Genomic DNA, 17,103 nt, shown 5'->3' on the forward strand with positions numbered 1-17,103 from the left:
GTGATTGGGTGTTCTTAATACATGGGAAATCCTGGCGGCAGATCCAGCTGAGGTGGCGTTCATGACTGCTAACGCGGGAAGCAATTATGTGTCTTTGAGTGACTAACCAGCATCATTCGGGGTCAAAATGGATTTGCAAATTTCAATCCTTAATGTGTGTGTGTGTGTGTGTGTGTGTGTGTGTGTGTGTGTCGGTGAGTGTGTTTGTTAGGGGATGCCATATGAAAGGCACTTGATGGGCGGGGTCTCAGTGTGGGTTGGGTATGCTATCAGTCCTAATTAATACAACTGCATCATTAATTGTATGGACAATAAATGATCTTAGACAGTATAACTACCATGAGTAGTAGAGTAGAGCTTCCACCCCCCTCACCACGTGATCCCAGTGTCATGTGCCTGTTGGTGTGTGACGAAGATAAAGTCTACATATCTCTGTGGGGTTTGTGTGCGTGCGTGGTGCCTGTGTCAGTCACAGTGGTGTGTGTGTGTCACGTGTGCGTGTAAGAGAATGGTTGCGTGCGTGCGAGTAGCTTGTGGATTTATGCTCTCTCTCTGACACACACACACAAAGACTTGCACACCGTGCACGCACGCACACACACACACAAAGATGCCAAAACCAATGTCTTTTTCACATTTTAATAAAGACATGAATGAAATTGTCAACAGTAATTTCATAGTCTGCTGTGGGCAGTTAAAGATAAATTAAAAGAATCAAAATATCACTGACTTTTATTTTAAATCTCTGGTAGAAACAATCAAAATTAAAATGTAGTCATTCCATTCACAAAACAGTATTTTGTCCAACAAATAAAAACTTTAAAATAAATTTATCATAGACAATGTCTTGTTTGGTTGGAACATGTTTTTTTCTCATGGACGGAATGTGTGTGTTGTCAGCAATGAAGTAAAGAGGGTGAACAGGTCCCAAGCTCAGTGTTGTTGATGTCTATTCCAAAGCTCCAACAGCTGAAAATTAACAGAATTACATAATTAGCAATAAACACTAATACAGAGCTATGGAAAATTCAGTAAGTTTACAAGCAATGCGCTTTAAAGTGTGTGGGAGTGAGTGAATGCGCATGCGCGTGTGTGTGTGTGTGTGTGTGTGTGTGTGTGTGTGTGTGTGTGTGTATATGTATGTGCATGTGTGTGTGTGTGTGTGTGCACATGCTATGGTACAATGCTGCTGATTCCTAACCTGGGTTATATAGGGGTATGCTTTGTTTATTTCTGTTATGCTGATAACTGTAGGCAAATTGCCACTAAAGGGGAAGGGGTGGTTAATTCATAATATCGCTGTACAGTTATGAACGGGAAAGAACTCTTTTCTTACAAAGACCATTTATACTGAATGTAAGGCTTCTTTTTAAGCCTACTGTCTATATGATACTTACCGAGACAGTACTATTCTTGCACATTATCTATTATAGGCCGAAAAAATTGGACAAAACGCTGAGTGGGTACAATTATCTCCCATAACCATGCGCCACCGTGGATCCCAAGCACTGTCCGAGTGCTTCCCCCTTACAGGATGTAGGTGGCGCGTCCTCTTTCTTTATGAGCTGCAGACCCTCAAAAAGCCCATAACATATCAAGAGGGGAGGCGGGAGGGAAACTCTAATAGTACTGTCTCGGTAAGTATCATATAGACAGTAGGCTTAAAAAGAAGCCTTACAGTCAATATAACACTTACCTCGACAGTACTATTCTTGCACAGAATACCAGAGTGGTGTGAGGGTGATATGTAGAGTATTAAACTCCTTAATCAAAATCACTTAAATCCAAGGATTAAGATACCCAGGCAATTTTCGAACAGTACTACCGTAAAAGAAAATATACCCAAGAAACATACCTTAGACTGACGTGACCATGCTAGCAACCACTGCTGTGTGGTGAACTCAATGTCAAAGTCCAGGCCACTCAAAGCTTGAATACCACTGAGTCTACGGCAAGTGGCTAAAGCGATGAGGAACAATTAGTCTTAAAAATCAGCAACTTGATACTGATGCCTGCCAGGGGTTCAAACTCATTGCTACGCAGGAGTTTGAGGACCAGAAAGACATCCCCCTTGGGAAATGAAACCAGAGGTTTAGACACCGCTGCATTGCTAATACCCGAAAGGACATTAGCGATGAGGGAGGACCTGATCAAGTGTTCAGTTCTGCGACCAGTAGCGGCCGCAATCGTGGAAGCGATGGCAGATCTGTATCCAAGAAGAGTCTTAGAAGAAAGACTCTTCTTTTGATACACTTCCACCAGGAAGTTGGCCAAGTCCTGTGTTGAGGGATAAAGCGGCTTTATCCCCTTGGACAAGGCGAAGGTGGCCCAAGCTCTCCAGCGTAAGTCGTAGAGCTGATTAGTTGATCGCCTCTTAGCGTTCAAGGAAAACTCTACTGAACTCTTGTGCAATCCTAGTGCAAGCAGTTTGGAGCGCACAAGAGCCATGCGGTCAAGCACAGACTCTCTGGACGTGGATGAGGGAGGCATGATCGAGGCTGGAGCAGACCTCCCCCGTCCAGATCCAGAGGTAGAGGGTCTACGTGGGTGAGACCGCGAAGATCTGGAAACCACGGAGCTGTTGGCCAGTAAGGCGCGACCAAAATCAGTCTTGGTCGTTCCTGCAGATATTTTGCCAGCACCCTCGGAATCAGAGATGTCGGGGGATAGGCGTAAGCATCGAGGAGCCTCCACAAGAGAGTGAATGCATCCAAGTGGAACGCATTCATGTCTCGAAAGGGGCTGACGTACCTGGGAAGCCGAGCGCTGAATCGAGTTACGAACAGATCGATCAGAGGACGGTCCCACCTTGCCCACAGACGCTGTAGAACGTTGTGAGCGATGGTCCATTCTGTGGAGAGAACCTGATCGCCCCGACTGAGAATGTCGGCCAGGGCGTTCAGTTTCCCCGGAACGAACTGGACTGACATCCGGACCTGATTGGTCTGGCACCAGAGCAGAATCTCCTCCGCCAACAGGGAGAGGGACCGAGAATTGGTGCCCCCCTGGTGGCGAAGGTAAGCTAAGCATGTGGTGTTGTTGTCCCCGTTGAAAATCAGAGGGGCCAAGGACAGGCCGAATGGGAGGGCCCGAAACTCGAACACCGTGCCCTCCCAAACGAACCGGAGCAGATGTCGGTACCCCGGGGCCACCAGGATGTGGAAGTAAGCATCCTGGAGGTCCCAGACATGGCCCAATCGTTTGGCCGGATGGCCAACCGGACCGACGAAGGGGTTTCCATCTTGAACTTGCACCTGTGAAGGTACAAGTTCAAGGTGGAGAGGTCCAACACCGGCCTGAACCGGCCGTCCTTTTTGGGGACGGTGAACAGGCGGGAGCAGAACCCCAGAGAAGGCTGAGAAAGGGGGTAGACCGCCTTCTTCTCGACCAACGAGTTCACCTCGTCCTGAAGAGCCTGCCATCTGGCAGGCTCTCGAGGAGGGGGGAACGTCCAAGGTAGAGCGGACAATGGAGGTTGTGACGACAGCGGTAGAGAAAACCCCGACCACACCACCCTCAAGAAAAACTGGTTGGAGACCAGTCTGCCCCACATGCCGCGGGCCCGAAAAAAAGGGAACCGCCGGACGAAAGAGGGGCAACTTGAGGGGGCGTCAACGTAGGGCCGGGACTCACTGAAAATTCTGCTGGCGGGCAGGCGCAGGCTTGCGACCACCCCCCCTGGTGGTGCTGCTTCCCCTTACCTGTCTGAGTACCCTTCGTCTTGCTTGGGAACGCAACAGGCGCCTAAGAGGAGGAAGAAGGAGGCAGTGAAACTGGCTTCTTCTTCTTCTTCTGAGGCTGGGAGCTGGAGGTGACTGTAGCACTTCTCTTACTCCCCGCCGCCGTCGCCGAAGCAGCGAGGCCAACCATCAGAGAATCAGTGCTCCTCTGGCGTGTGGACTCCACCACAGAACGAACAGTGTCCGGATGAAAGAGGGAAGAAGGCTGAGGAAACGTGTTCCTCAGACTCTTCCTCATATCCGGAGGCACTATAGAAGTAGGCAGAAAATGATCACGGAACAGGGCCAATAAAGTGGACCCGTGTTCCAATGGCCAATTCTGCCGCAGACGTCACGCACGATCGCACGGCATGCAAAGCCCGATCCACTCGAACCGTGTCAAGGACCCGAGTGGAATCGGACTCTGCCCGATTGGGAGGGTCCAACAGTGTGGACAGCGTGCTCATCCATGTCAAGGCCTGTGATTGGGCCTCGACTGTGGAAGAAACGGTGGCCTCAAGATTGTGGAACGAAGCAGAGCTCAGTTCCACCTTCTTGACCGAAGGCACCTCCCCAACGAACACATCACCGTCAGCCCCACCCTAAACACTCGAAGTCTGGAAAGGGAGAGTTCGAGAGTCAAAGGGAAAAGGGAGGGACGAAACAGATTGGACACGAGGAAACAGTGGAGGTGCGCCTCCCGAAGGAAAGCATGGCACTGAACCCGCGTCCTCCCGAGGAACATAGGTCGCGTTTGCACGTGAATCTGTACTCCTCAGGCGATGTGCTGCCGCTTCCACCGTGGCACTTAGACTAGGGTGGAACGCGAATTGCCGGCGGCCGGATCGTTCATAAAACGAGCCGCCGGCAGACGCGGCGTGAGCCTCCCGCGCCCGGGCCGAAGCGGACTCAAAGGACGAGAGGGCGTCTCAGGGAAGGACGTCCTGAAACTGTTCAAACGTCCTTCTAGCTGTGCGAGGACGAGCCTCCTGCCTCTCGTCCTCAGACCCCTGTGTGTCAACACTAGACGACAGACGCTTAAGAGAGGCATCCGTGACGTCAAGACGCCGCGTGATGTCTGTCATGTACTGTTGGAAAGTACGAAGCATAGCTTCGGAAGTTCCATCAGAAACCGGCAAGGGTAGAGGTTCAGTGTTAACCTCAGGGCGACCCTGATCCTCCTCCCTATCGTCCTCCGACTCACTCTCCTCTTCACTTCCCGACAACTCCTCAAAAGCAGGAGTGTAGGGAGCTTGAGGGGGAAGAGCCGAAAGCGATGAAGCAGGCTGTGAAGAAACGCCCACAGAAGCAAGAGGCCGCGAAGACCCCTGCCCCAAAGACGAAACGTCTCCAGCAGCCGAAGGGGGAGAAAAACAACAACCCTGCGACTGTTGGGTCAGCCCAGCCAACGAACCCCCGCCATTTATAGACTGAACAGGAACCCATCGGGTCTGATCAGAAAAGAAATGGTCCGGTCCGGTCGGGGGTGCCGATCCGGTCCGGTAGGGTGGTCCGGTCCGGTGCCGTACCATCCGGAGGTCCCGTTCAGCACCGAACCATCGTACCCACAGAAATGTTCGGGTGGTTAGGTCCGGACGTGGACATACCGTACCATCCGGACCCGTAGGTCCGGTGGTCCGGTATGGTCCGGTTCGGTGCCAGACCATCCGGACCAACAGAGGTGGTCGGGTGGTCCGGTCCGGACCATCCGAACCCGTAGATTCGGTCCGGTCCCGTACCATCCGGAGGTCCCGTTCGGTACCGAACCATCCGTACCCACAGAAGTGTTCGGGTGGCTCGGTCCGGACGTGGACATACCGTACCATCCGGACCCGTAGGTCCGGTACCATCCGGAGGTCCTGTTCGGCACCGAACCATCCGTACGCACAGAAGTGTTCGGGTGGTTCGGTCCGGGCGTGGACGTACGTACCGTACCATCCGGACCCGTAGGTCCGGTTCGGTGCCAGACCATCCGGACCCACAGAGGTGGTCGGGTGGTCCGGACCGGTCCGGTAGGGTGGTCCGGTGTTGGACATACCGTACCATCCGGACCCGTAGGTCCGGTTCGGTGCCAGACCATCCGGACCAACAGAGGTGGTCGGGTGGTCCGGACCGATCCGGTAGGGTGGTCCGGTGTTCCGGTCCTGTCCCATACCATCCGGAGGTCCCGTACGGCACCGAACCATCCGTACCCACTGAAGTGTTCGGTCCGGACGTGGACCTCCGTACCATCCGGACCCGTAGGTCCGGCGGACCCGTAGGTCCGGTGGTCCGGTATGGTCCGGTTCGGTGACAGACCATCCGGACCAACAGAGGTGGTCGGGTGGTCCGGTACCGGACCATCCGAACCCGTAGATTCGGTCCGGTCCCGTACCATCCGGAGGTCCCGTTCGGTACCGAACCATCCGTACCCACAGAAGTGTTCGGGTGGCTCGGTCCGGACGTGGACATACCGTACCATCCGGACCCGTAGGTCCGGCATGGTCCGGTTCGGTGCCAGACCACCCGGACCAACAGAGGTGGTCGAGTGGTCCGGTCCCGACCGGACCACTGGTCCGGTACCGTACCCTCCGGACCCGTAGGTCCGGTGTGTTCCGGTTCGGTGCCAGACCACCCAGACCAACAGAGGTGGTCGGGTGGTCCGGTCCCGACCGAAACACTGGTCCCGTACCGTACCATCCGGACCCGTAGGTCCGGGGGGTCCGGCAAGGGCCAGAGGTACTGTCCCGCACCGGACCCTAAGGTCCGGTACGGTCCCGTACCATGGGTCCCGTCCGGACCAAACCCGGAGGTCAAGTCCAGTCGGGACCCGTGGGTCCGGTTCGATCCCGACCCGTAAGCCTGGAACGTTCCGGACCCTTGGTCCGGACCATCCGTCACCCGAACACCAGACGCTAAGGAATGGCGTGGGGTCAAGACGGTCCGGTCGGAGGTGTCGGTCTGAGCAACAGAAACAATGTTCCCGTCGCCCTGACCATTCGACAGAAGTACCACGTTCTGTCGAACACCTCCACGTCCAGTAACTAGTCGGCCGGAGCGTTTCAAGAGGGACAGCCACCAGTCACACGGACGTCAGAGGGAACCGTAGTAGCAGTGGTCGTAGGCACGAAGCCTGAAACCCCTGCCCCCACAGGACCGCCCTGAACGGGGTCAATTCGCATCCCAACCCCAGCGGGGAGGGAATTCAGAGACCCCGTCATCTCCTCCGATCTCCCCCCCCCAGGAGGCCGAAACTACTGTCAAAACAGCAGCAGACGACCCAGCGAGGGAGTTCAGAGGAGGACCCGTGTCGAGGAGGGTACAGGAGAGGCACCGGAAAAAGAAAGATTTTAATGCCAACTGCACCCGGTGTTCCCAGGCGGTCACCCATCCAAGTACTAACCGGGCCCGACGTTGCTTAACTTCGGTGGTCGGACGAGAACCGGTGTTTTCAACGTGGTATGGCCGTTGGCTGTCAAAACCTGAGTCTCTCCAGTAGCCCCTAGATCGGATTCACCAACCCCCAAAGAGGGTTGGGAATCGACCTGCCCCCGGATTCGAGCCAGGGGGGAGAAGGAAACCTTCCCCCCAGGCTTGAAACCGGGAGGAGCTGAAGCCTGAGACTGAGGGCCGGACAACGGCGTCGAAGGGGGGGAAGCCTGTTCCACTGAAGGAGAAGGAGAAAGAAGCTTTTTCTTTCCCCTCGAACTTCCCCGAACCTTCGACGGCGCAGCCCCGCCCGAAGTCCCAGGCTCAAGCCCAGCCTGTTTGAGCAAGCTCGCATTGAGCTTGCTCAAACAGGCTTTCTCCGCCCTCCCTCGCCGCAAACGCAAAGCGTTTGGGGAGGGAGAGTCGGAGCGCCGAAAGATCCCCTTCTCCGTGCGTAAAACATGACGCTGGGCGCCCGGAGAAGGGTTGCCCCCGGCAGACTCTGGTTCCGTAGAACCAGAGCCCAAAACAGGACGAGACATCCTACCTCGCCCTGTACGTACCCTTAACTCATTCGAGGCGCAGCTAAATTTCCCCTGTGTTCCCTGCCAACGCGCGATTTAGAGCCATTTTGAAAAAATATTAAAAATCAACAACACAAGATAACCTTACATACCTTATGTTTTTGCAAAGTTTGAAACTTACTCTTTTAGAAAATATATGAAACATTTGAAAGTACATACCTTTTGTTGTCTTCATATCCACGCAAAATATCCAATTTGAAGCAAAACAAAAAAACTTTCTACGTCATGGGTTCATCATACACAATGTCATGATCGACACTTGCATTGCCCGAATCATCACCCAAATGATCGTCCATTGGCACAAAATCGTCACCAGAATCTAAAATATCATCTCCACTATCATCATCACTGAGGTCAAGATCAGAACCGTACTGAATAACACGTTCTAGCACTCTTTTCAAGTTACTACGTCTCAGCAGAACGATCCGCCATCTTGGAAAAGTCAAAACACGTGGGTCGCACACCGTCAACAAAATTTTTATTAATCCCAACAATTTAAGGGAAGGAACTGTTTACAGTGAATGGTACCACTGTAGACAGATAGAAGTTCATTGCAGGGGTTGTTTCCCTTGGTCAGCAGGACCGTTTACACCGTTAAAAATTCGTGATATCCGTCGGAACTCAAGTGCCGGCACGCAGCAACGCTAAACACAGATGTCGGAATTCCAGTTCCGACGCGCCTCGAATGAGTTAAAGACCGAGAATTAACAAAATTCAAAGAAAATTTAGGTCAATACTCAAGTGAATGCGGCGAAACGAGAAGCAGACGACCGGTCACCACGAAGTAGGACGGGAGGCACGCCGAGTCCACCACACAAAAACGGAGGCACAAGTTGAAGGAAACACAACGTAGCCTCAAGCCAGAAGTGGAATAACACACAATAATCCAACAGGTGATAGTCCACACAGAAAAGGAGCCTCTTAGTCCAAAATAATCCGGGAGCGTAGCAGAAACACAGCCGGTCTGACACGCGCGAAAAAAGAAAGAGGACGCGCCACCTACATCCTGTAAGGGGGAAGCACTCGGACAGTGCTTGGGATCCACGGTGGCGCATGGTTATGGGAGATAATTGTACCCACTCAGCGTTTTGTCCAATTTTTTCGGCCTATAATAGATAATGTGCAAGAATAGTACTGTCGAGGTAAGTGTTATATTGACACACACACACACACACATGCACGCACACTCTCTCTCTCTCCCTCTCTCTCGCATTATCTGAAAAGTGCTATGTAAATAAAACGTTATCTCTCAATATATTGAAGTACATGTACAGACAAAAGTTGTCCTGAAACTCGCTGACCATTTATACTGACACACACACACACACTCACACTCTCTCTCTCTGATGACTTATTTATCTTTTTAATAATCATAAAATCTGTATATATATATATATATATATATATATATATATATATATATATATATATATTTATAATCTGATAGATGTGAATAACTAATAGTAATGATTCATATGCTACTATCTGCTGTAGGCGCAAATTAAATGTGAATATGCAGTCTACCAAAAAAATTCTTTTAAAAAATAGACAAATGTTCAGCGAGTGTGAGACATCTTATAGTAAACAGTTATACTGTAAAGAGAATGTCAGACATAAGCTAGTAGTTAGTTAGTAAAATTAAAACTGCTGGGGTAATGAACAGAAATTATATCTACATTGGCAAGCAAAAAAAATTCTTAGGACAAAAACAAATTAAGATAAGCATGCATTTTCATTATATAATTTGCTGAATGCAATAAAGAACCATAAACTAACTTGTATGTATATATAAGCTTGAATGCAGGACAGGTTAAGAGCAATGGTGTCAAGCCCATTTGCATAAATTTCAAATGATCAGATCTAAATAAATATGGCAACTGTTGTGCGGAGGATATATATTTTTCTCACACTAAACTCATAAACTAAAAGTTGGAAAAATAAATAAGTCCCAAAAAGGGGGGGGGGGGGGGGGGTCCAGGTTCCTTGCAAGGTCTGGGGACAGCTAGTGCCCCAATTGGGGTCCAGTGAGCGAAGAGCTCGGAAAGTTAGAGCATTTTTGTGATTATTGACACAATGTGGAGCCACTACATGTAAAGCAATGCAAACAATCTGCACCTGCCTTCTTTTTCTTACTCAAAAACTCATCCAGAAACTATTTCCAAAATCAAGAATTCTGGATTTCTGGATGAAAAATGTCATCCCTGGACTTCCGCTATCCTTTCCTGCATGAGCTCAGCAGCACCCTGTCCTTTCATTTTGTCTCTTTTATATATTGGTTACCATCAGCCTAAATTCATGCATGTACATGTGTCTCTGTTTCATCACAGACCTAGAATCTCATAATGAACACCAGAGGCTCTTAGCACGCACGCACACCCTGGTTTCCTGACTATGCCATACAAAAAGCTGAAGCAAATTCAACACTGAAGAATAGCATTGAACCGTTCTATGCTTATACTGAAACTCTATGTTAGAATAGCGAATCAGAATCCACAGAAGGGCAGCTGAAGTTTGCTTCTACCTGACAAAACAAATAGAACTTGTAGAACTTCACTACACCAGTACAAGAATAAACCCAAACAATTACAGCATGGTACCAGTATATGACTTTCCAGGGAATCCAGCAATTGTCAGTTGAACATGTATCTTCTCGTTCCTTGATTTACAAAAATCAAATTACATCAAAATGACATTCAGAAAAAAAAGGATATGAGCAATATGACTAAAACTGGAAAGTGAGCATGCTACCATTTGTAAAACCAAACTCTTTAATTAAGTTAACACTTCAGATTCAATACTTCAAATGTTGATGTACAGATTTTGATTTGACTGTTAATAGCTGAAATGAATCATGCAGATTAGCATCTGAGATTTGTTAAAAGCTAGTTTCCCAAACATCCTTCTCTCTCCCCCACCTTGTCCCCCACCCCCCACCCTCTAATTCTAACCACTTGTGTGTGTGAAATAGATGCCTGAAATAGACACAATATCTTCAAACTCAGGCACGGGAATTGTCCATGAAATCGCGTATCTCCGCAAAAAGGAAATTACGTTTCAGTGAAAACATAAAATTGTCCGCGGCAAAAAAAAGGTAAATTAAATTACATGTATATTGTATACATACTATTGTCTCTCTATCCATTATTTGCTTACACGAAAACTATCAAAATATTGGTCTAAAATGCTAAAATTCGTTTTCCTTCATGGGGGCTCCCCTGTTCTCCCCAACGGGGCTCTGCCCCTGTATCCCTCGGCCTATTTTCAGAGTTTTTTTCTATTTTGGAATTCCCATGCCTGAAACTACATTGTATAAACAAATCAGACTTCTTAGGATATTGCACAAAGTAATGGTGAGTAACCCATACATAACACCACAGTCAGCATGCATAAATATGTATACATAAAAAAAAAAAAGAATCTGAAACCAAAGGCATCATTTACCTGGCACTGGAAAATAACAAGTCAGAAATTGTATTAATGTGATGAAGTTACTCTTTGTTGAAGTGAAAACATACATTAAAACTGGATATTAATTGCAAGAACAGAAAGGTGACATTTTTAGAGCAGCAAAGCAATCATTCAGTGGTATTTGTTCAAAATCAAAGCAGAACAAAATTCTGAAAAAAGGAATTTGCTGAAGAGCAAAGTAAAGAACATGAGATAACTTGACTTTATACATTGTAAAAACAGCAAAGGACACAAAACACATGGAGATTTATCCAGAATAGGCTTTTGTTTCTTTCTTTTTAAATAACAATTTTGAATTTTTGAAATCGGGTTGAAGATAAGCAGCTCAACAATGAGGCGACCCCAGCTTTTAACTTGTGTGTAAATCATACATGGCAGACATCTGTAATGCCTGTCTTACACTGTGCCGAATATCCTTGCGAATATGACCATGTCGTATTTGGCAAAAAAAAGAGGCGAATGGACAGGAAAAAATATTGAAAATTCGAAGCCTTACCGATCATTGCGAATGCATACAAATCCATATACGAATGTCTTGCGGATGTATTACGAACGTTGCGAGTGGCCTTGCGAGTGTTGCGAGTGCTTGCAAACATTTTACGAATAAAGCGATTATGCAATTCGCATTGTTCGTAATACTGCTCTTACACTGTGCCGCATTTCCCTTGCGAATAGAATTCACCAATAATTCGTAATGATCGGGACATGGTCGCAAGACATTCGTAAATGTTCTTAACCATTCGCCACCATTCGTCTCTTGTTGTGAATATTAGCAACATGCTCCTAATATTCGCAAGGAATACATATTCTTCAGTATTCGCAAGCCATTCGTAATCATCGTAAAGGTATTCGTAGCGCTCGCCAAGGCATTCGCAATGATCGGTACACATTCGCAAGCACTCACAACTATTTGTAAGACATTCGCAAGAAATAAGTATATGAACATGTTGTATTTGGCCAAAAAAAGAGACTAATGGACAGGAAAAATATTGACCATTCGAAGCCTTACGAATCCTTGCGAATGTCTTACGAATGGTTGCGAGTGCTTGCGAATGTCTACTGATCATTGCGAATGCATACGAATCTATATTCGCAAAGATATTCGGCACAGATTAAGACAGGCATAACGAATGTTTGCGAATGCCTTGCGAGCCTGACGAATACATTGCGATGATTACGAATGTTCGCAAGGATATTCAGCACAGTGTGAGACAGGCATAACGAATGGTTGCGAATGCCTTGCGAACGTTACGAATACATTGCGATGATTACGAATGTCTTGCGAAATCTTACAAGTACATTGCAAAAAAGTAAGAATATGACTTTTTTGCGAATATTAGGAACATGTTGCTATGTTCAAAACAAGAGACGAATGGTGGCGAATGTTAAGAACATTTACGAATGTCTTGCGACCATGTCCCGATCATTGTGATTATTGGAAAATTCTATTCGCAAGGGCAATTCGGCACAGTGTAAGAGTAGCATAACAGTTTTCTCGCCCCACACCTAGACTTACTGAAGAATGATAAAGGACTAAAGGAATGTGCTCATGTCAAGTCAATAACACCGCATTAATCTCAGGACTCAAGAAACGATAACTGAGTCCAGAAAATAACATGTACAACTACAATAAACTGCAGAATCGCTTATATTCCTGAAAGCTGTATCCAAAGAGCAGTACATGTATGACAAACGCCAAAACACGTCACTCATTAAAACCAAAATGGGATGCAAAACAACAAGGTGCCATTGACCGTTCATGTACAGTTTCTAAATTTTGTTTCCATGATGTATAGTCAAACGAACTCAAACAAATGAACACACTCAGAAATGCCCAAATGAATGGAATTAAAGCAACTGGTATTTAAAGAAAATTGATGGTTAACTCACCTTTGGGAATGTTGAGTTTGTTGGAGATGAGAACATCGGCTTGCACATGGTTCATGTTGATGTAGAGGGTCTCAGGGTTTGACTGCACACAAAAAAGATAAACATCAACCTTGGTTCTTGTGATTGTATGGATGATATACAATATAAACAAATATCAGATAACATGCACAAATCTTGGCACTTATGATGCAAGTCATGCCGATATGGCAGCTAGTCAAGTAAGTTTAACAACACAGCAATTAAGCCCCCCCTAAACACATACACATTCTCAATCCCAAATCTCACAGATTTTCACTGGAAATTACTGAAAAAGCCATACCATGAAAAGATCGTAGAGTGTTTCCCCCATGGAGTCTCGAACATGGTCGTCAACCACTGAGAATGTACGACAGAAGTGCTGCAAAAAGACAAAATACAGTGAAACAGCTAGATGTAAAAGATTTGCTACCATCAAGAAAGAAATTCAGCTCTTTAGATCACTACTATTGCTTCAAGTATACTCCTTTTTTACAGATGGTATTCTAAAGATATATCTTAATGCTGAAGTGAGCAGCTGCCAAATTGCAAAGTTTACCAATACATACAAAACGTGTATGTGTTAGCTCAAATACTATACAGGAGAGCTTTTTTTGTTGTTGTATATAACTGCTCAGGAAAGTTTTCAATTTCTTTCCTTATCCCTGAGGAGAAAACGTTTGACGTCCTCTAAAGCAGCATCAAATCTGACATATTTTACACCAAGCATCATTTCTTTGTAAACAGTGAATGCACAGCATCAATGATCCAAGCATGCATCACAGAAGAAAATGAACGGCTTAAAGGGGGTCCTTAACTGAGCCGGAAGTGGACTTCGTCATTTCTTTTTACCGAAAAATCAATGCTAAAGCCTGGCCAGCTTCGTGAAGTATACTTCGCGCAGTCGACTTCACCCAGTTAAGGACAGGCTTTACGTGTCACAAAGGAGTTTCTTATATTCTTCAAATGTCCGATAACCAGAACAGATCAACTGACAGAATTTGGCCTGAGGTACAATTAAGACTACCCTGCACGTCCATACCTCAAGAGTAATGCTGGCTTGTCGCTGGCTGTCGGCAGAGTCTGTGTTACCCATGGCAAACAGCAAGTTGTGAATCACACGCATCTACAAATCAACAGGTAAAGAAAAGTTAGTACAAACAACTGACAATAGTTATACACTGGGACCCCCCTTTTAAGACCTCCCAACATTTGGGAACATCAGGTCTTTAAAAAGGAGGGAGTCTTTAAATGGAGGTAAATTTCAATCAATCAATCAATATGAGGCTTATATCACGTGTATTCCGTTGGTACAGTTCTAAGCGCAGGGATTTATTTTTTATTTTATGCAATTTATATCGTGCACATATTCAAGGCGCAGGGATTTATTTATGCCTGTGAGATGGATTTTTGTACACAATACATCACGCATTCACATCAGATCGCAGCCATTTCGGCGCATATCCTACTTTTCCCGGCCTATTATTCCAAGTCACACGGGTATTTTGGTGGACATTTTTATCTATGTCTATACAATTTTGCCAGGAAAGACCCTTTTGTCAATCGTGGGATCTTTAACGTGCACACCCGATGTAGTGTACATGAAGGGACCTCGGTTTTTCGTCTCATCCGAAAGACTAGCATTTGAACCCACCACCTAGGTTAGGAAAGAGGTGAGAAATTGCTAACGCCCTGACCCAGGGTCAAACTCGCAACCTCTGCTTCCGAGCGCAAGTGCGTTACCACTCGGCCACCCAGTCCAATTTACAGAAGTTATGAACAGAACATCTGATAAATCAAGGTCTTAAAAAGGGGGAAAGTTGTAAATTAATGGGTCTTAAAAAGGGGGTTCCACTGTAAAACAAATTCTTATATAGCACTATTCACAGAACAAGTACAGATCCAACAGGGCACTTTGAAAGCATTTGATAATATACAAAAAAAATTACCATTAAACGTTTCACACATTAAAATTACTTCATTCAATTACATATCAAGAGAATGCACAGCCAGCAATTCCGATTGAATAAATACATGACTTTTATCTCATCAACTGTCATGGACTCTGGTGCCATAATGAAACGTGCCTGTGGTTACGCCAGTTGAAAGAAGGCTTTGACAAATGTCCTGACCATAATAAACATGCAGTTTTTTTTCTTTTTTCTTCGCTTCGTGCGTGGGCTGAAACTCCCACGTACACACTACGTGTTTTTTACACGAGTGGAATTTTACGTGTGTGACCGTTTTTACCCCGCCATTTAGGCAGCCATACGCCGCTTTCGGAGGAAGCATGCTCGATATTTTCGTGTTTCTATAACCCACCGAACTCTGACATGGATTACAGGATCTTTTCCGTGCGCACTTGGTCTTGTGCTTGCGTGTACACACGGGGGTGTTCGGACACCGAAGAGAGTCTGCATACAAAGTTGACTCTGAGAAAGAAAATAAATCTCGCCGAACGTGGGGACGAACTCACGCTGACAGCGGCCAACTGGATAGCCTACAAATCCAGCGCGCTACCGACTGAGCTACATCCCCGCCCAACCATGCAGTGATAACCTCCATACATAGAGGAAAAGAACATTACAAACAAAGTACAAGACCTGGATAGGCTTCAAGTTCAACAAACGACAAACTCTTAGACATATATATGCATCCCAGTACAGTTTGGGAAGTAAAGCATTTGTACATTCAAGTAGAATTAAAAGTTGAACAACCTACGTGGATTAATTTTCTGCTATCTCGTTTGATTCACCCGCCAAAATGCTGAAACAAATGAACACAAAATCAACAAATCTTTGAATGTACTTTTGTATTCTGATGCCCATTCCATTGGCTCTTGCATGGTCTGATAAAAATAAACAAACATGAAAACCCAAAGGGTCAAAAGAGCAAGTAATAACAAATATAAAAGTTAAAAAGAAGTAATCCCTGGTGGTTTATGGTATCAGTCATAAAAGGAACATACAATTCTCATACAAAAAGGGGAGCGGAATGATCTCTGGATCAAACATCATACATATTTAACTCATTGGCACGTAGCAGGGTAATTAAAAGACACTAAAGTGACCTGAGAGTAAAAAAGCTCAGGAAGGCAGAAGAAGAACTCAATATTATAACTCATTGTCTGAGCCGAAACAATTCTGTCACGTCAGCAAGCACATTTTCTCTCATAGTCATACCAATCGTCTTGGCAACCGCAGCTTGTTGAACAAACACTGGGAGTGGCGCATTCATCTTCGCAGCGGCCAGATCTGAAGATAAAATTAAACAGAATATTCCAGCGAATTTCAAATGTAGGCAAATGCACAAAACCCTTGAAATAATTTTGGAGGCAAATTAAGCCAGTCATACAGGAGGGAGTTTGGGCTAGATAAATAGCCCTATGAAAAACTGCTACGCGAAAGCAAAGGTTCACAATTAAGAGTATACCAGGTAACAACAGCAGCCAGACCCTATCACAAACCCCTCTCCACATCTCACAGGGGTAACGCACTTGCGCTCGGAAGCGAGAGGTTGCGAGTTCGACCCTGGGTCAGGGCGTTAGCAATTTTCTCCCCCCTTTCCTAACCTAGGTGGTGGGTTCAAGTGCTAGTCTTTCGGATGAGACGAAAAACCGAGGTCCCTTCGTGTACACTACATTGGGGTGTGCACGTTAAAGATCCCACGATTGACAAAAGGGTCTTTCCTGGCAAAATTGTATAGGCATAGATAAAAATGTCCCCAAAATACCCGTGTGACTTGGAATAATAGGCCGGGAAAAGTAGGATATGCGCCGAAATGGCTGCGATCTGCTGGCCGATGTGAATGCGTGATGTATTGTGTACAAAAATTCCATCTCACACGGCATAAATAAATCCCTGCGCCTTGAATATGTGCGCGATATAAATTGCATAAAATAAAAATTAAAATAAAAAATAAATCCCTGCGCTTAGAACTGTACCCACGGAATACGCGTGATATAAGCCTCATATTGATTGATTGATTGATATACCGACATACCAGAAACATTCATTTTC

General features: G+C 46.3%; 1 protein-coding gene and 1 non-coding gene across 2 annotated transcripts; both read right to left on the minus strand.

Moving 5' to 3' along the window:
* Positions 1-623: 623 nt before the first annotated feature.
* LOC138966996 (armadillo-like helical domain containing protein 1) lies at positions 624-15,830 on the minus strand. The gene is made up of 5 exons (XM_070339413.1): positions 15,806-15,830; positions 14,127-14,210; positions 13,389-13,466; positions 13,070-13,151; positions 624-969 (listed from the first exon to the last, which is right to left on the minus strand). The coding sequence occupies exons 2-5, from the start codon at positions 14,208-14,210 to the stop codon at positions 950-952; spliced, it is 264 nt and encodes an 87-aa protein (XP_070195514.1). The 5' UTR covers positions 15,806-15,830; the 3' UTR covers positions 624-949.
* Positions 7,053-7,171, minus strand: LOC138967862 (5S ribosomal RNA). Its single transcript, XR_011456039.1, has one exon. It is a non-coding gene; the product is annotated as a 5S ribosomal RNA (ribosomal RNA).
* Positions 15,831-17,103: the final 1,273 nt, after the last annotated feature.

This window comes from Littorina saxatilis, linkage group LG5, assembly GCF_037325665.1.
Source record: "Littorina saxatilis isolate snail1 linkage group LG5, US_GU_Lsax_2.0, whole genome shotgun sequence".
Taxonomy (NCBI): Eukaryota; Metazoa; Mollusca; class Gastropoda; order Littorinimorpha; family Littorinidae; genus Littorina; species Littorina saxatilis.